This window comes from Polypterus senegalus, chromosome 6 (genome assembly GCF_016835505.1).
Source record: "Polypterus senegalus isolate Bchr_013 chromosome 6, ASM1683550v1, whole genome shotgun sequence".
NCBI classification, from domain to species: Eukaryota; Metazoa; Chordata; class Cladistia; order Polypteriformes; family Polypteridae; genus Polypterus; species Polypterus senegalus.
The window spans coordinates 48,748,955-48,769,773 of NC_053159.1; the positions used below are offsets into that span (position 1 = coordinate 48,748,955).

Sequence of the window (20,819 nt, forward strand, 5' to 3'; positions counted from 1 at the left end):
CAGCTCTTCGTTATACTCAAATTAACTTTTTCCAGCCTCTTATTGCTACTTGTCCCAAATTTTTTGGGATTTGTTGACACCGTGAAATTTTGAATCAACATATTTTTCCCTTAAAAATGATACATTTACTCGGATTAAACGTTTGATCTGTCATCTACGTTCTATTACAAATAAAATATTGACATTTGCCATCTCCACATCATTGCATTCAGTTTTTATTCACAATTTGTTTAGTGTCCCAACTTTTTTGGAATCCGGTTTGTATATATATTTCTCAGCTGCAAAGCGCGGGTATTTTGCTAGTATATATATATATATATATATATACTAGCAAAATACCAGCTTTCAGAGTGAGAAGTAGTGTGTTAAAGAAGCAATGAAAAGAAAAGGAAACATTTTGAAAATAACGTAACCTGATTGTCAATGTAATTGTTTTGTCACTGTTGTGAGTGATGAGTGTTGTTGTCATATATATATATTATATATATATATATATATATATATATATATATACATACATATATATCTACATATATACACACACATATACATACATACACACACATATATACACACAAATACATATATATATATACATACATACACACACATATATATAAACATATATATACATATACATACATATCTACATATATACACACACAGCTATTTCAGTATCAGTGCAATACGCTGTTTGTTAAAACGGTTGACTCCGCTCTTACGTGCAATAAAAATCAAATCATTCAGTTGTCTTTGCTCATATGTCATTTTAGAGCTGGACGCCTGGCATCTTTTTTGGCCACAAGTTCGTTTCTGTTTGGTGTGAGGTTCTGTGTTGTGGAGATTCTCAGGATGGATTGCAGGTGCTCATCAGTGAGGCGACTCCTGTGTGCTGTTTTGTTATTCTTTATCACTGAGAAGAGCTTCTCACACAGATATGTGCTACCAAACATGCACAAGGTTCGAGCCGCATGTAGACGGACTTTTTTTGTTCTTCAAAGTCACCAAAGCGCCGTGCAAACTCAGTGCGCAATAACTCTAGTAAGCGGTAAGTGTTGGCAAGGCAGCTGAAGCGCTGCATTATGGGATCTGTAGTTTATTGTGTTACCAGCGCTTCATATACCCGGCTTTAATAACAATAATACAGTATATAAAATGATCTCGGGCGGATATAATTACACCCGGTCGGATGTGGCCCGCGGCCCTTGAGTTTGACACATATGGACTAAATAGAACTTGAAAAGATATATTTTTTTCAAATGTGATCGCGCAATTCAGATAGAGTTGGCACTACAGCCTGCATGCCTCAATGAGTCATCCTCTCCTCGCTCTTACTTTTTTACCGTTCATCTAATGAATACACTGAGTATGGCTTTACCAAAACAATCATTGATGGCGAATAAAGTATCCATTATTCGAGTATGTAGAGCGGGATATATATATGTACATATATATATACCCGCGTATCGCAGCGGAGAAGTAGTGTGTTAAAAAAAGAAGAAAAAGAAAAGGGAACATTTAAAAAATAACGTAACATGACTGTCAATATACAGTATTTGTTTTGTGAGTGTTACTGAGTGTTGCTGTCATCAAGGATTTGATTATCATTATTTCTTTCAATCAGGTTCGATTTGTAGGATGTGTTGTGTTCAAGTAACATTCCGTGTTTGTCAATCGTTGTAAAGATGACAGGTTTCATTCATCGATTCGTTTCTTACTGCATCAATAAACAGCTCATCTTCTTCTTTATCTGAGACCTGACACACTGCATGCACGGGTTTTTTTTTTTACACTGTCTTCCTTTAGCGGGACATTGACTTTTTCCACCGTGTGCTTTGTTTCCACAGTAGCTGCATTTATGAATATGCTTATCAGACGCTTCATATTTTTTGCTGCCTTTTCAATTGTGTAATTCGGTTTTGTTCAGCTCTTTGGAACTGTTGCTTTTTATCTGTGCACTGCGTCAGTTCACGTGAGCCACTCGGTGTACTTGCATCGAAGGTTCCCAGCTGTGCTGGTGCCATCTCGTGCTATGTCCATAGCTTTATTTAATGTTACCTTAGTCCTGGCACTTAAAACTTTCTCTCGCAGTTTCGCTGAGTTTGTGTCAAACACCACCCTGACCATCTCATCTTCCTCTCCATAAGCACAGTACTTCACCCGTGAATATTTACGCGTGGCAGTTTGCTATTGGATTGCCGCTGACGGACGGCCTTATATGGGCAGGCACTAAATTACAAACGCCAGCGGCAGCCTGTCTATGAACTTAATTTAAAGTGTAGGTTTACATCGTGCTTTGTTTCTGAAGTAGCAGAACTCATGAATATGGTTGTATATGTCACTTTCGCCGCTTCTTATTGTTTCGCTGCCTTCTCAATTATATAATGCATGTTTGCTTGAGCGCTTTTTTGAGGTCTTCCTGGTTTTCTATGTACTGCGTGATTACGTGGGAGGCGTGATGATGTCACACGAAACTCCCACGGCGTTGAAGCTCATCTCCATTACAGTAAATGGAGAAAACTGCTTCCAGTTATGACCATTACGTAGAATTTCGATATAAAACCTGCCCAACTTTTGTAAGGAAGCTGTAAGGAATGAACCTGCCAAATTTCAGCCTTCCACCCACACGGGAAGTTGGAGAATTAGTGATGAGTCAGTGAGTGAGTCAGTGAGTGAGTGAGGGCTTTGCCTTTTATTAGTATAGATATATATATATGTGTATATATATATATATATGTATATATATGTATATATATATATATACACACACACACATATCCACATATATATATATATATATACATATATTATAAGGGGTGGGACTCGATTAAAAAAATTAATCTAATTAATTAGAGGCTTTGTAATTAATTAATCTTGATTCATCGCATGTAATTGCACAAGTTAATTTGCCCCAAAGTGCAAATGTTTTTTTTTTAATTTAAAAGGGTCTTAGTGGGCGACAGAATCAAATAATAGACATGAACATGAATATTGTAAACTCAAGCTCTTTTAATTTCTGAAAAAAAAAATGCATTTAAACTGCATTTCAATTCAAATCAGAATCATCATCCGAGGCTAAAACTGGTCAGACTTAAAAATAAAGTGGTATTCTAAGTACTTTAAGTACATGTTCAGAATGGTATTGTCTTTAAATAATAATAAGAAAAATTTCAATATAAAGTGCAGTTTTTCATCTTAAAAAAATAAGGCAGAAACATAAAAGTTAATTTAACCAGCTTCACCTTTAAACTCTGAGTAACCTTAGCCAAAATTATTTTGTACATTAGGCTAAAACATTGTGATCATTGAACATTTTGTAATTAGATGTAATTAAAATTACTAACGGTCACGGAAGTCCAATGATCCCCAATAAGAGCCAAAAAGTCATCTTTCTGCATCTAATTTTGCTTGCTTTTCAGTGTCATAAAGCTGTTGAATTTTACCTGAAATAGTCTCTCGGCACGGCAGTTGAAAAGTTGGATGACCTAATGCTAACTGTAGCACATTTTCTAAACCCCTATCTTCCAGCGCTGTTAGTGGTCTACAGTCCAAAGCAATCCATTTTGCGAGAGAATTTGTAAGTTTGACCGATGTTGACTTACTAATTTTGGTCCTGAAGCCAGTCATTTCATCAGTTTTGGGCTGCCGACACCTTTTGTTGGTACTCAAACCCATACTGCTAGTGCTAACAGCATACACAGTTTCTGTGTTCGCTGTAACAAGTTTTGCATTTAGATGGTACCGTAAGGTTGGAGTGCCTCGGTGTTATGCAAACTCCTTTTTGCACAGTTTGCACAAAACCACGCTTTTATCAAGGCTTCTGTCGGGTAGTCTTTTGAAATTAAATTTTCCTCCAATCAGTCCTAGCAACACGCTTTCTTCTGACTCTTATATTTTTGTAGTGCTGATGTGTGCATTAATATAATCGGTGTACCAGGAAATCATGCATTGAGAGAAGTTCCCCTTTGCTTGGAGTGCAAAGTGTGATTACGCGTTATGGAGCACATGCATCAAAGCTTCCCAGCTGTGCTTGTGCTAAGAAAAGGAAGCATTTTAAAAATAACATAACATGATTGTCACTGTAACCATTTGTAAGTAGTGCCTGGAGGATTCAGAGTGTGGAGAAACTCTAGAGACAGCATGTGTATTAACTTGCGGATTTTTCTGTGAGTATTTGGTGGCAGCATGACAAAGTTGCTTCCGCAAGACCACGTTAGCTGCGGAGCACAGCTCAGAGTGAAATGAGGTGAATGGGAGGGGAGAGGATCACGTCACTCCCCCACCCGCCTCAACTGTCAATCCCCCCACAAACACAGTCTCTCAGAATTTGCATTAGCAGAGCCCTTCACCAGCAATTTTAACTTGGTTACAAAGTGATCAAAACTCTCATTTATACCCTGCGTCTTCTCATTAAACTTGTATCCCGCATTAGTTGTGGGCATGACAAACGCCAGCGGCAGCCTGTCTATGAACTTAATTTAAACTTTAGGTTTACACTGTGCTTTGTTTCCGAAGTAGCTGCAGTCATGAATATGCTTGTATGCGTCACTCGCTCGCTTCTTATTGTTTCGCTGCCTTCTTAATTGTATAATGCATGTTTTCTTCAGCGCTTTTTGGAGCTCTTCCTTGTTTTCTATGTACTGCACTCACAGTCAGTTCACGTGATTACGTGGGAGGCGTGATGATGTCACACGAAACTCCGCCCCCACGGTCATCGAGCTGAACTCCATTACAGTATATGGAGAAAAATAGGTTCCAGTTATGACCATTACACGTAGAATTTCGAAATGAAACCTGCCCAACTTTTGTAAGTATGCTGTAAGGAATGAGCCTGCCAAATTTCAGCCTTCCACGTCCACGGGAAGTTAAAGAATTAGTGATGAGTGAGTCAGTGAGTGAGTGAGGGCTTTGCTTTTTATTAGTATAGATACACACACACACACAAACACATATATACATATGTAATTGTAAATAAAACATTTAAAAAAATGGCAGAGAAGTAAATAGGATGTTTAATCACGGCACGAGTATCACTGTGAACAGATCAAACAGCATGTAACATCTTCTTTGCCTTGCCAGGAAAAAATGCCGCTCACAATCATATTTCAAAAAGTGTCTGGATCAATTTTCTTAGTTCTTTTTTTGCTTCCTCCAGAGAAGTAAAAATGTAGAACTTGCCTTGAATGTCCACTTTCAATTTAGCAGGATTCAAGAAGCTCTATCTGATCTCAGCTTTTAGTAAACGCTGTTTAATGCTGTAAAATGCAGCACATTTAGAAGCTGTCGAAGGTGAGAAATGAGGGAAAATACAAATGTGGTTACTGTCAAACATAACCTCTTGTTTCTGTCTAAGATAGTGGGTTGGATACTGGATGGATGGATAATTTGTCAAAATGCACAAAAAGGCTTCTAGGTTTATTGAGGCATTTGATCCATGTATGTGGCAAGCTGCTGCTATCTCGTGTCTTACAAGAAGTCCTCGCCAATTATTTTAGCTATGAATTTCAAGGGGTTTGGACTTCCACAGTTTTCAGGAAGACTTTCAATTATGATATTATTCCTTCTGTATCCATCTTCCAGTGCAGCTAGTTTGTCTCCAAACACTTTGCATTTAGAATTTGCAGCCGTTGCTTTACCATCAGCAGTAGATGCCAGTTGTTCAACTACTTCAATATGAGTTGTGAACATTTGCTTAACTTCTTCAAACTGAGCACCAAGTGCTCTAAATTTATTTTCCTGTATTTTTGCCTCGATTTTTTCTAGCATACCTTTAAAGTTTCCTCAAAGCGATTGCTTAACACTAGAATCTCTGAAGCCTACAAAAAAAAGTTGTAATGCCTGGCCACCTTAAATTTACTCGCACCTCTTCATCAGCATCTTTGTTTTGCAAATGTGTCAATCAGTACAACCAGCAAGCAGCCTGCTATCCCATCCCCGACAGACACAGCTGAAGTTCTCCCAGCTCAAGTCTATTTATCTGGGTGTGAAGTGTCTGGAATTATATAGGGTAAATAATATATCGTTATTTGGAATACATACATTTCATGTGTGTTCTGTGTCTACAACAACCGGGTTAATGTAGGATGACAGAAAATGTGGGCAAGAAATTTTGAACACATAATTAAAACAGAAATGTTTTTTTTAATATTATAGTAATAATGACAAAATGATGATGTGAAGTGTATAATGTGTGAAGACTAAGCCCAAATATCAATTAAACACTTTTACAAAAGGTATAACAAAACTAATGCGCCTTTATTCAAAAATATAACCGAAGAAAAAGAAATTATTCAATTTACATGTTGCTGTCAATGTGTACAAACCAAAGCCCAAATATCAATCAACAGAACTTACTATTATTATTACTATTACATAATAAAAACATACATTTCATTTGAGTCTGTAACAGCTGGTTTAAAGTTTTGCTACTTGTAAAATACTGTAAATCACTGAAGGGATATAAGCAGTCACATAAACGCCTGTGAATCATGTCTTCTTGGTATCTTGTTGTTACTTGAATTATATTAAATTCAGTTTAATTCTTGAATAAAAGCACACATTTTTCATTATACCTTTGCGAAAGTGTTATTTTTTATTCCAGTAAGCACGTAAATGACATCAAATCTGTCTCTGCCTCTCTCACGCACGCACATACATATCCATGCATGAAAACGTCATTATTTAAAAACTCTATGTCATGTGAACATGTTTTTTTCTACCGATCTTACCCAATCTCTGCGTTTTGGTGCTTGGTACTGAGAAAGCAGAAACTTCTTCTTTTTAGACACAAACACTGGCACTGCCAGATCTAAACACTAGCATGGAGAGTTTCACGTATACTGCATTGACTTTAGCTGCAGATGGAAGTTCCCTTCCCATTTTATTTATGGAGCCAAGAAACGTTGTCTTGTGGTGCAACAGTCTATTAGCCAGCGAAAGCGACATGAAGAAGTTGTCTGTTGTTACTGTACTAGCTTTGTACAGAAACAGCTTTAGGACCACAGCCTTGGAAAGTCTTTCTCCTGTGAGGAGAACCATTGCACATGTGCTTTGTTTCTAGATCTGCCGCAATCCAAAACATTATCCCAAATTTATTAAGCTTGTTTGAGATGTATTGCAAGAAAGGCCAACGGACCTTGGTTGGAAATAGTTGCTCATCAACAGTAAATATGTTGTACAGTGTTGTAATTCAAAACACAGTTCTCAACAAAATGTCTGATATCACAGCAAAGCACAAATGCCGCATGTTATAGTGGTCATGGGGCACTGTATCTTTCATTGCGGGGAGAGCCTGGCTTCAAACTCACAATATTTTGCATAAAAGGCAGCAGCTCTTACCTCTGCACCAGTCAAGCAGACATATTAACTTTCTGTCAATTGATACTTGGGCTTGGGTTTTACTCATTGACAGCAACATGTAAATTGAACGATTTCTTTCTCTTTAGTTACAGTCCTGAATAAAAACACCCATTTTTGTTATATCTTTTGTTAAAGTGTTTATTTGATATTTGGACTTCAGTCTTCAAACATTATTCACTTTAAGTCAGTACGTTGTCATTACTATAACATGAAAAAACTTTCTGTTTTACTTATGTGTTCAACATTTCTTGCTTCACATTTCCTGTCATCCTACATTTATCCACATCATTGTAAACACGGAACACACATGAAATGTATGTATTCCAAATAACGATATATTATAGAATTCCATACACATCACACCCAGATAAACTGACTTGAGCTGGGAGAAATCAGTTGCATCTGTTGGGAATGGGATAGCAGGCTGCTTGCTGCTTGTGCTGATTGAAGCATTTGCAAAACAAAGACGCTGATGAAGAGGTGGCTCGACATTACAACTTTTCTCATTGGCTTCAGGGATTCAAGTGTTAAATATTTCTCCTGGTCTTTAATATCCTGAAGCAGCTTCTTGTTTGTCTTGTATTTGTCCTGTATATCTTTCATTATATCATTTGTAACCTTCTTTATATTATTATTTAGCTCCTTTATATTATTCTTTAGCTCCTTTATATACTCCCCCTCCCCAAAGAGAGTGGTGATCATTGCGATGATCTTTACCTTTTGGTCTTCTCTGTGCTCCGTGGTTGGGTAGCAAGCCCAGTCGATGTTGCTGGCTCATGAGGGGCAATTGACATCACAGAAGGTAAGGCCATTTTCAGTTTCAATTAACCTTCTGGAATCGGCAAGTACTCCTGGTCAGAATCACTTGTACATTTGTTCCCACTTTCGCTCTCGGCTGGAGAGGATGCAGCAGCATCAGCTCCCGGGAGATCTGTGCTTTCGCCTATCTGTTCTGTGTCAGCCTCTGGCAGGCCATACCTTGAGCTTGAACTGGAGGCCTGTGCAGGCTTGGATGAAGCTTTAGCTGTCTTTTCCACTTCTTTCTGAGCTGTTTATCTGCAACGCATGCTATATGCTTGCATATACTGTAATTGAAGCCCCGCAGGTTGAGTAAATACAGGATACCGCGGGATGATAAAAAAAGGATAAATAACACCGCTGCTAACAGAGATCCGTCTCAGATGTTCATTTCCTGAAAAGGACGAGACCAAAGAGAAAGTTTCCTCTAGTTTTTAAGTTGTTTTCGATTGTATAGGCTTTCTTTGCAAGTTATCTACAGGAAAGACCTGCGCTCATAAGGGTTTTAATAACCTGTCTGTCTTCCTTTGTTAGATGTCTTTTTCTCACCACTACAATAGCAATACACAGTACAATATTGTCCAAATAATACTTCAGAGTATGAAGCAACAACTTTTGTTTCAACACTGTTTCTGTACAGATTTGTAATAATCAACAAAAGCTAGGACACCTGTACAAACTGTTTGCATCAATGTTCAAGGCTTAATTAACATCTATTGCTGCAGAAAAGCTGTAAGTTTTTAAACAATTGCTTGTTCCATGAAAAATGCCTTTTGTATTAGATTATTTTCAGTTTTTGGTAACGTAAGCCTTTTCTTTTTAAACTTCTGGCAGTTTACTGCTTACATTTGCACCATTTCCAGTAATTCACTGGACTTAAACTGCTTAACACTTCAATAAAAATGGGAAAAATGAGAGATCTTTTGACTGGCTGTGTATATATGCTAAAAAAGAAAATAGGCCTCCAGGTTAGACCTTCAATTAGACACTAATCAGTCAAAGGACAAAGAGACACTTTAAATTCACCCTAGCAAAGGTAGAACACCTTATTTCACTTTATTTTTTGTTTTTGTTGTCAGTTTTAATTTTTTACTAGTCATTGCTTCTTCAATTAGTAAGTTTGAAATCTGCAAGTAAAAACGGCTGTTTTTTTTTTATTTTATTAATTTTATTACAATCCATACATAGCAATCAAGTTTTTACAAAAAAAAGAATTATGTTAAGAACAGATCGATCCCCACCCCTGAGAGAGAGAGCAAGGCAAATGGTGTAAAATTTAAGGCTTGTAAACATACCTAAATTAATAAATTCTCTGTGCTTTATAAACTTATTTTAAAATATTACTGATTAGATCCTGCCATGTTTTGAAAAAAGTCTGTACAGATCCTCTAACTGAGTATTTGAGTTTTTCCAATTTCAAATAATATAACACATCGGTTTCCCACTGACTTAAAAGAGGAGAGTTTGGGTTCTTCCAGTTTATCAGAATAAGTCTGCGTGCCAAGAGTGTAGTAAATGCAATCACAATTTGTTTGTCCTTCTCCACTTTAAGCCCCTCTGGAAGAACCCCAAACACAGCTGTTAATGGGTTAGGAGGGACTGTGTTAACTAAAAATATATCAGCATTTGCAAAAGAAGAATGTAAATTCAGGAGCACAACCTTAGAAGCACACATACTGAGCTTATGTTGGAATTTCTTTTTCCTCTCCTCATGTGTTTCTATGAAGTATCATTAACAAAGGTCCCAAGCATAAGTGGTTTCCCAGTATTACACCGATTTTCATACAACATATGACTTACTCAAACAGCTTAATTATGTTCTAGTTTTTTTTTTGTTTTGTTACTGCTGTGCTCTTTAGAGGGATTCCACACCAATTGACTCGTGCGCTCTAAAAAGTGTCTATAACCAGTGAAACACCAATGTTAATACATTAAACAAAAACACTTTCCCAAAAAAAAAAATCTTCTCTTTACTCTCCCTTGTAAGAGTTGACTTTGCACCCTGGTTCAATTTGCACCTAGCAGGTGACCAGGTAATTGTTACAAGAAGCCCAACTTTATTATCTGCTGAGTTTGTACTTGAGTTTCCTATTTTATATTCTGAGCTTATACTTAAAGGCTGAAGCTGTTATTTTATTATTCACTATGATAAAAGCATTTTTAGCGACTTTATGGCAAAAAAAATATAAAAGCTTAAGAGAAGGTCATATTTAAGGGCATAATCATTGATGTATTGTAATCCTTAGGCTAAATTTCTTGTTGATGATCTCAGATGGATTAAAAACGAAGAGCCCATTGTCTCGCAGAACTTTAGAAAGGGAGTGAACACATAAATCCTTTGCATGTAGCATACTGTTGGACACATTTTAAATTAATTCTAAGCTGACAATTCTAAGGACTATCAATCAATATACTGGACAGGGTTAATTGTGGTTATTCAACATCTCAATGTTTGCCATGTCCCGTTAGCAACTGGGTGTAATCAATGATGTTAAAAGTTATCTCATTATGTAACGGATTCCTTGGAATTGTGATCCAATCAATGAATTGTATATATACATCGCAGAGGACACTTGATAATAAGATATGCTGTGTTGCCTCATGCAAGACTTTGATAATATAGAATAACGATTGATGCTTTCTCCTGTCTTTGTTTACTATCTATATGGGACACCCAGTTGGTGATACCCGTTAAATTTCCTCCATACCCTCCATGTCCTTTACAGGCAAGTTCACAATCGACTAAAACATATTTAAAAATTAATAACGTACATATTTCAGTAAATAATAAACATTTTGGAAAGATCTAATCTCCATATTCCACAAGTCTAGTCTAGTCTCCACAAGGTAATAAACTAAACTGGATGAGGCACCAGTTCTTAGAAGGTACACTGAAGAACATGGCCACACTCAGTCATATCAGGTAAATGTAGAGCCAAAAATTAACCTAAATATGTAGTAACATCTTTAGATTGTGTGAGGAAACTCCACCCTGAAAGAGTGAAAATGTGCAGCATCCACACATTCAACAACCTGGTGCAAGATTCAAACCCAGGATCCTGGATCTATAAAAAAGCAGAATTCGTCACTGTAACACCTTATTACCCAAGTACAGTGATCCCTCGCTATATCGCGCTTCGACTTTTGCGGCTTCACTCTATCGCGGATTTTAAATGTAAGCACATCTAAATATATATCACAGATTTTTTGCTGGTTTGCGGATTTCTGCGGACAATGGGTCTTTTAATTTATGGTACATGCTTCCTCAGTTGCTTTGCCCAGTTAATTTCATACAAGGGACACTATTGGCGGATGGCTGAGAAGCTACCCAATCAGAGCACGTATTACATATTAAATTAAACTCCTCAATGACATACGATATGCTTCTCGTGCGGCACTTAGCATACTTGAAAGCCCAAACAGCGCATATTGATTTTTGATTGTTTGCTTGTCTCTGCCTCTCTCTCTCTCTCTCTCTCTGACATTCTCTGCTCCTGATGCACACTTTGAAGAGGAAAATATATTTGCATTCTTTTAATTGTGAGATGGAACTGTCATCTCTGTCTTGTCCTGGAGCACAGTTTAAACATTTGACTAAAAGGGTGTTATTTCATGTCTAGAGGGCTCTAATGATGTTAGAAAATGCATTTAGAAGGTCGTAAACAGGTTTTCTATGCTCTAACTGCGTGGAAATTCATTTATTGCAGCCGAGTCTGGAACGGATTAACCGCGATAAACAAGGGTTGACTGTATATAAAAATAAACATGAATTTTTGATGGTGCGAGCCAGAGATGGATGTTACACTAAATAAAATGAATTAACACAAAAATACTGACATCATTTTATCCGATGTACTACACAAAAACATTCACTTCAGTAAATGTACTGAAGCCCTAAAATTACCTTTCTGAATGTGCCAGTTTATGTGATGTGAACTTCTTGCTGCCTTCTGTAAGTGGCATAAATTGTGTGTAATCATCATTAAAGATTTTGTTAAAAAAGTGCTTACACTCTACCAAGGACACAAGAAATTGTACACCACTCTAGCACAGTGTTTTGAACTACGATGCAACCTCTTAAAACATAATTCCACTACTCATTTTCAAGTGGGTCTTCTTGAAAAAAAACACAGTATTATACAATTTAGAAAATACTTTGTGTGGAATTATATGCCTTCATTTAGACCACAACACAGAAGATGTTACTTTTTACATATAACGTTTGTATTTGACAGATACCATAATTAAGCAATTTGTTACTATAAAATCAGTTTTTTTACACAAAAAAATTACTCTTTTAAAATAATTACCTGGCTGACCTCCACCCACTGACAGTTGGAGCATGGACCATCAGCTCCTTAGCACTGTAGCCATCCTCATGCCCAGAGGAACTGATCACTATAAATCCTACCTTGTGAGGCATCCTGCAGAGCAAGACTAAAATGAAAAAAATAAACATCAGCCTCCTCTGAATCTTGAACATAACCAAAAAAAAGACTGTAGATAGAAATGCACAAAAACCAAAGATGTATCACACCATTTGCACAAAAATACTGTGTTTCCTTTCAAAGCTCTCTGAAATCTGGCTTAAACAGAAAAAAACAAACACAAAATAATTTCTCTTTTTTTTTTACATAAGTGCCTTCAGAATGTATTCAGACCCATTAACTTTTTAAACTTTTTTTTTTATGTTGCATCCTTTTGCAAAATGTTTTAATTTACTTTTTCCCCTCACCTTGCAACACTTAATCCTCCTGAATAACAAAGTAAATACAACATTTTAGAAATTTTTACAAATTTATTAAAGATAAAAAAACCTGAAATATCACATTGACAAAAGTATTCAGACCCTTTGCTACGGGACTTAAATCTGGCTCAGGTACATTCCATTGTATTGATCATTCCACTAATTTGGGCTTTGAGTGGACACATAACAAAAACTCCCACTTGAAATTTACCAAAAGGCACCTACAATACCTAAACAAGGACAGATTAAACAAAAGATTGACCTGTCTGACCTCAAATGTAAGTGTCACATCTAGTGGAAACAAGGCACCGCTCATCACCTACAATAATAACATTCCAACAGTAAAGTATGGTGATGGTAGCATCATGCTATTGGGTTGATTTTTAGCAGTAGAGATTGGGAGACTAAACAGGGTTGAGGGAATGCTTAAATGCACAAAATACACAGATATCCTTAATGAAAATGAAAAAATGCTCCAGACTGCTCTGGACCTCAGACAGGAAAAAGACCCTAAGCACAAAGCAAATGTCATGTATGTGAACATTCTTGGGATGCCCAGCCATAACCCAGACTTGAACTCAATCAAAGAGAGTGACCAGAAAACACCTTCCCACTAACTGTGTCCATCCATCCTGACAGAGCCTGAAAGGAACTATAGAGAAGAATGGCGGGCAATTTCCGAATCCTGGGATGTGAGGCTTGTTGCACGATACCAAAGAAGACTTGAGACTATAGTATTTGTCAAAGATAATTCAAATAAGTATAATACTGAATAATAGTTTGAATATGATATTTCTGTTTTCTATTTTTAAAAAACTTCTAAAATCCTGTATTTGCTTTTTCATTCTGAGATAATGAGTGTTGTGTCATAAAAGACAAAAATAATTTAAAAGATTTTAGCATATTGTTGCAACATAACAAAAGGTTGTGAAAGATCAGCCTCGACACAGACAGATACACAGACTCAGAAATCCCAAAAGCATACACGTTTATTATTTTGTTCTTTTCACAACACAGGACAATGCACAAATCAGGAATCCAAAAACTCAGTCCTTTTCCTTTCCTTCTTTACTGCCACCTCTACTCCTCTTTTGCAAGCGCTGTCCTCTGCCACCTGACTCCGGCTCCCCGAATGGAGTAAGGCGGCCTCTTTTATACTGCACCCGCAAGTGCTCCAGGTGCTCCCCCGATCAACTTCCAGCAGCATTTCCGAGTGTGGCGGAAGTGCTTCATGGGAATCCAGCTCCTCTTCAAGCAGCACTTCCGGGTGAGGTGGAAGTGCTGCAGACCAAGGATCTAAGCTGTCCAGGTGCCTCCTGTCGAAGGCCCCGATACAAACAAGGGGGGCTGCCCTCTCATGTCTCGGAGGAGGTACTGCCGTTGACATGTCCTCTCCCCTGGGTCTCTTCTCAGAAGGGCATCCCGACCCCTGGCCATCTGTCACAAGGTTTAAAAAGTGAAGGAGTCTAAATACTTTCTGAAGGCATTGCACATCACATAAACCTTTTTGAATAAAACTAACAATCGATTGCGCTAAAATACAAAGACTGTGGTTACTATATGTACAGTATAGTGTATAATATAAAATAAATATTATATGTTATTAAACACAAAGGGCAGACACAGAATGAAATTACAAATATTGTAGAGCAATTATATCATCCCTAAATTTAGAAAAATACAGCAACACTAGAAGATGTGCGGAGAGCAGCTCAGTACATAAAAGTACTAACAGACGTGTCCTACTCTGGCAGGCTAATGAAATTAAATCTCTTTAGCCTTGAACAGAAAAGGCTGCAGGAAAAGTCAATTCAGATTTTCAAAGGCATTAAGATGATGTAGCAGAATTCATTACATTAATCAGTCAACTGTGCTGAAGAACATTGGTAGATATTAAGAGGAAGTACATTTTTATATAGCCCCAAGCCGCCAGGTGGAGCCCTCCCTGCAGTATGGAGGTGCCCCGAAGACCAACAGGGCATCATGAACATTGGAGTCTTTATGCACTGCCCTGCTGGATTCCATGGGGGGCCACTAGGAGATGCTGCAGAGAGGAAAGACAATTATTTGCCTTACACCCCGGAAGTACGTTTGAGTCACATGGACAAGGGGAATGACGTGCTTCTGGGGTGAAGAAAAGGACTTTTGATCTGACCCGGAAGTGACAGAAGATCACATGGACTGGGGATTGGAACACTTCTGGGTCAGGGAGGATAAAAGGATTGTGGGAGCTTCCAGAAGGCGAGCTGAGCTGGGTGGAAGGGTGGCAACGCATCTGGGAGTGGAGGATTGTATCATTGAGTATTTGTATTGTATATTAATGAGTACTGTGGAGAGGAGGGTGCAGAATAAATATAGTCTACTTTTGGACTTTTATCTGGTGTCTGGCATCTTGGACAAGGGTTCAAGGGAGCGATAGCGCCCCAAACTGTCACAAGAGTAACAAGAATCTGGAACAAAAAAACAAAGTTATGTCACTTAAGTTGAAACATTGGAAACTTATAAAAACTGCATGCTTTTTCGAATATTATTGAATGTGAATAAATCCAAATCCAATAATTCTTAATAATTTGTTTATAGGTCATTTCAAACTCTTGCTTTGTAGCAAGAACAGTAATATTCCTAATCTTTAGAATTACGAAAGCCAGCATCTTAAATGTAGTATATGCTCCAAAAAAGTGGCTTTCAATGAGTTTTAGATGAAAGACTGCTTTGCTAGAGTCAAAGATACAGTGCACAATCTACGGACAACAGTAATTCTTTACATAATGCATGGTACTCATGAATCTAAGATGTTTAACAGGCATTCCCGGTATTAAGTTGTGGATTTGCCCGCGAATATTTAGCGGCAGTGTGTCTATAAACTTAATTTAAACTTAAGCTTTACACCTTGCTTTCCTATTGATATGTCTACAAAGGCTTGTTCAGATTCAGAGGGTTGTTCCTTTCTTACTGCATCAATAAACAGCTCGTCTTCCTCTTTATCTGAGACATTACACACTGCATGCACGAGTTTACCTTTCCCAGTCCTGCAAACTTTAGCGAAGTGTTTCAATTTACCACATTTTTTACACTGTCTTCCTTTAGCTGTACATTGGCTTTTTCCACCGTGTGCTTTGTTTGTTTTTAACTCCGTTACAAAGTGATCAAAAGTCTTGTTTATGCCCTGCACCCTCTCGTTAAACTTGTATCTCGCGAATATCGTATTCATCTTAGGCATGACACACGCCAGCAGCAGCGTGTCTATGAACTTAATTTAAAATTAAGCTTTATTTATTGTGCAATGCGTTTTTTGTTCAGCACTCTTTGGAGCTCTTGCTTGTTCTCTGCGTACTGCGTTCACAGTCAGTTCACGTGAGCCGCTCGGAGTACATGCATCGAAGGTTCTCAGCTGTGCTTGTGCTATCTTCATGCGATCTTGCAATGTCCACAGCTTTATTTAATGTTAGCTAAGACCCGGCACTTAAAAGTTTCTCTCGCACTTTCGCTGAGTTTGTGCCAAACACTAGTCTATCCCTGACCATCTCATCTTCGTTTGCATAAGCACAGTCCTTCACCCGCCTATACTTAGCGACAGCGTGTCTATTGGATTGCTGCTGACGGACGGCCTTAAATGGGCAGGCACTCAGTTACGTGGGAGGCGTGACGATGAGAAACGCAACTCCGCCTCACACGGCGACCGAGCTGCAGGCTATGGCCGTATATATGTACGTAAGTAGGTTCCAGTTATGACCGTTACATGTAGAATTGTGAAATGAAACCTGTCCAACTTTTCTAAGTAAGCTGTAAGGGAATGAGCCTGCCAAATTTCAGCCTTCTACCTACACGGGAAGTTGGAGAATTACTGATGAGTGAGTGAGTGAGTCAGTCAGTCAGTGAGGGCTTTGCCTTTTATTAGTATAGATACATGCATTTACATGAAAACATTAAGATGCACATCCAACTTTTGACCACATACAATAAGTGTCACCTTGCAAACCACTTAACTTATGTTTACTGCCTTCCACACTTTGAAAACCACTGCTCTAGAATATAAACATATTATAACATAATATAACATGTTCAGCAAGGCAGAGGGGAGTCTAATCTCTTATAGATTAATATGAACAGAAGGAGAACTTTGAAACTGGGTTAAAGCATAAGCACTTCTGTAGCTCTCCAAAATGGTTTGCAACACCATCCCATGTCAAGAGTGGGCTCTGTCAGTAACAGCTTCTTACTTTTCACCTGAAGCTCAGAGGGATGCCACTTGGAAGATGAATGACATTACTTACAGTACATATCCTCTAAGGCCATGCCTCTTCCAGAAATCTACTATATAAAAAGATCCAGATGCCACTGGAGGTAGTTTTTCATTGTCAAACTTGCATCTTAAGAATACTGACCTCTGAGAAGGGCCTTTCCTTTCTTAGATGCTTGGCATGAGCTGTTAGTGTTTTGCACCCTCATGTGCTCTTCATTTTCCGTCATTACCACCTATTAAAAGGGACTACCCTGCTTTTGCTCCAACACTTTTTACTGACTGCTTTACACTAGTCATACACCGAATTAACAGCCAATGCCAGATCAAACAGATACAGTATGGTCATATTTTCCTCCTTATTAAATTATACTTGCAACATCCATTCTTATTATGCTAATGTTCATGCTATATAAACAAGGGTTTTTTCTTAGTTCTGCTAGAAATGTTTGACTTTAGAATACATAGTTAAAAACGTAAGGTACATACTGTTATTGACAACTCTCTATAGCTCACCTCTAAGCTAATATGTAAACAGAACATTATAATCTTGCTGTGACAGTGGCACAGTAACATAACTGGCAAGTAAAAAAAAAATAAATATAGAAGCCTAAAACTGTGACTTTTATGTGTGTTTGAATTTTTCATGTTTTGAGTGAATTATTTCTAATTTTAAATTTTACTAAATGTTTTAAAACTAACTTACCTGGGCTGTGGAGTTTGTCTTGTGCATCACACACAGTCTTTGAACATATGCACTCGAAGTAGCTGTACAGTTTTAAAAACCTAGCATTAACAGAGCTACAATACAGTAGTAATGCTGACAGAAACACATAACCTGACAGAATATAAGGCATTACAGGAATCAGTGTTTGCCATAACTAAAAGATTACCAAACACACACTAATACATTATTAATTTGAATCTGAGTCCTGCTTTCCTGGTCTCTGGCCATAAATATGAAAGGATAAGTATGAAAAAACTAAACTGATTTACTACTTTGCAGAACAGAAAAACGAATGCATTTTACTTTAGTAGAGCACGGTGATATATTAGTTTTAAGAGCGTCAACTCTTGTTTCACTTCTCTATCTCTCTCTCTATCAGTGGCGGCTGCTAGCCTTTGAAACAGGGGAAGCTCATAGTAGGCCTTCATCATAAAATTCATTATGTTATTTGTACATAAATTCTGCCCTCTGTTCCTTTTGCAGAAAATGGTCTGTGACCCTGTCATACCAATTGGCCATTTTTTCCAGGGACCTAACCAGTTTCCTCTCAATGGCCAGGAGAGCAAGGTTGCTCAAACGATCTTGGCCCATCATGTTGCGTGTGTATGACTTGACCCGTTTTAAACAGGAGAAGCTCCTCTCTACACCTGCTGATGTAGCACCAATTGTTGCCACTAACAACAGCTGGTATAGCTGAGGCATTGCACTATCCAAATCCATGTCTTTAAAAAACACCAAGAAATCACACAGCTTACCCCTGCTCCCCTGTAAGTCATGATCTGAATATAGTACTTGAAGTTCAGATCTCAGTCTCCCTGAGTCAAAGAAATGGCCATAACTTTTCAGCACACTTTCAAATGCCTCCTCTGGAAACACTTGTCTCATTTCATCAAATTTCCCTGGATTGACTAATTCTAAGAAGCTCATGCTTTCCAAATTTGAAAAAACGCTGAGAAATCTGCTATTTGCTGCTTTTGCATAAACTGCTTGATAAGTCTCCTCTGACCTCTTCTCTTTGACAAAAGCAAGGAGAGACCCAATTCTTTTTTTGCAGTAAAGAACATCCATAGCTGGACAATATCAAAGACAACATCTGTCTCAGAGAATATTTGTCCATTGTGTACAACATGAACACAAACTCAAAATCCTCCAGTTTCATTATGAAGCCTTTGGCAGCATCTAATGTGTCATCATCCATGCTCTCATCCTGGGTAATCTTGTCAAAAGTCTGCAGGAGGCCATCATAATTGTTTGCCACAGTGCTCACTATTCGTGATGTGAAATTCCATCGAGTGCGCTTCTGGGCAATCTTGAAGACCCTGCAGACTCAAGAAAAGACATCCTTTTTGTGGACTTTGAAAAAAATGTGGTGAACCCAGAGAGAGATGCAAAAAAATATTCTTGACTCAGGCAAGCATTTAGCACCCTGGGACAACACCAGGTTCAGTCTTTGTGCATAGCAATGCACAAACACTGCACTAGGGGCTATTACTTTAACTTTGGCCTGTAGGCCATTGAGAGATGAAGCAAAGACAGCAGCCCCATCGTAGGTTTGTGCCACAAGTTTTTCTCTAAAACTGTAGCCCTGCATGTTCTCGTTTAAAACTTCAACCACAGACTGAGCATCTCGACCCCCTGACACATCCAAAAATCCAATGAAACACTCTTGAATTTTACCTGCACTATCCACATATCTAACAATGACAGACAGTTGGGCATGGCAAGATATGTCAGTTGCTTCATCCACCTGCCATGCAAAAAAAAGAAGCAGTCTGTAATTTCACCTTTTATATGACCAGAAACAGTGGCTGCGAGAGCAGAGATCAAGTCATTTTGGATTGAGTGGGACATACCAGAAAACACAGCTGATGACTGAAATTGTGTGGTCAAGACAGAGTCATATTTAGCTAATGTTTCTGTAAATTCCCTGTAATTCTCCTTATTTGCTGATTCACTACTCTCATCATGCCCCCTGAATGCCAGCTCCTGACGGTCCAGCAAGGAAGTCACATCAATTAGACGGTTTTGGAAGGCCCTGTTATTTTTTTACTGTTTCATTATGTTTTGCCACCTGAATGTGAAGACCTTCATTGATTGCATGTTCAACCCTGACCCTGCCCAGACAATTTAACCTTGCACATGAACTCACATGTTCTTTGCACTTTTCATGCCTTTAGTATGCCCTGTCAAAGTTACCCAGATCCCCAAAACCCACGTTTGACCAAACACATCCCATTCCCTGAGAAGGTTTCGCCAAGAGGCATGGCCAACAGTACATTTTCTTTGTCACAGCACTTCCAGTCAGCCAGTTCACCTTGTCATACCAGGAGAGCTGAAAAGACCTGTTATTTTTTCCTGATTTTTGCACCAGATCAGTCTTGGGCGTTGGTCTGCCCTGCCGTTTAATTCAGTCTCTCCTCGTAAGGAAGACTACTAAATCGTTTTGCCAAAAGCAGGTCAACAATATTAGCACCATCTGCCATTATACACAGCTTGCTAGCTGGCTAGTTTCTCCTTCCACAAGCTACTTTAATTATATGAATGAACTAACTTTACAATGCTGAAACAAGGAGCAAAGTCAAGAACGCTATATGTTTTTTTTTTATTATTTAAAGAATGATTTGTACAAACAAAAATGGTTTATATCACCAGCAAACAATACAGAGTGCAGCAGTTTGTCGTACGACTTCACCTGCAAATCCGCATGGGACTGAACTCGAATCTCTGTAGTGCTGATGTATACTTAAGACATGCTGTCAATCAAAAAAGGGGTTCCGCCCTTTAAACAGCTCCTCCAATCATCATGCAGCAGCCCAGTATCCTGGCCCGCCCACTGCTCCATTCACTCCCAGAGAAGCTGAACTTCCCTGGAAGTGACAATTTTGGTGCATTTATCCAATTACCGTCCAGCTTTTCTGCAGTGAAAAAAGCTCCTCTGTGCTTGCCCA

At 38.3% G+C, this 20,819-nt stretch overlaps 1 protein-coding gene across 1 annotated transcript in view; it reads right to left on the reverse strand.

Moving 5' to 3' along the window:
* cep104 (centrosomal protein 104) overlaps positions 1-20,819 on the reverse strand; it is a 232,996-nt gene that overhangs the window by 186,515 nt on the left and 25,662 nt on the right. Inside the window, exon 3 of the mRNA XM_039755038.1 lies at positions 12,468-12,594. Within this exon, the coding sequence (XP_039610972.1) occupies positions 12,468-12,580 (113 nt within the window). The 5' untranslated portion in view covers positions 12,581-12,594. The remainder of the gene's footprint in view (positions 1-12,467; positions 12,595-20,819) is intronic.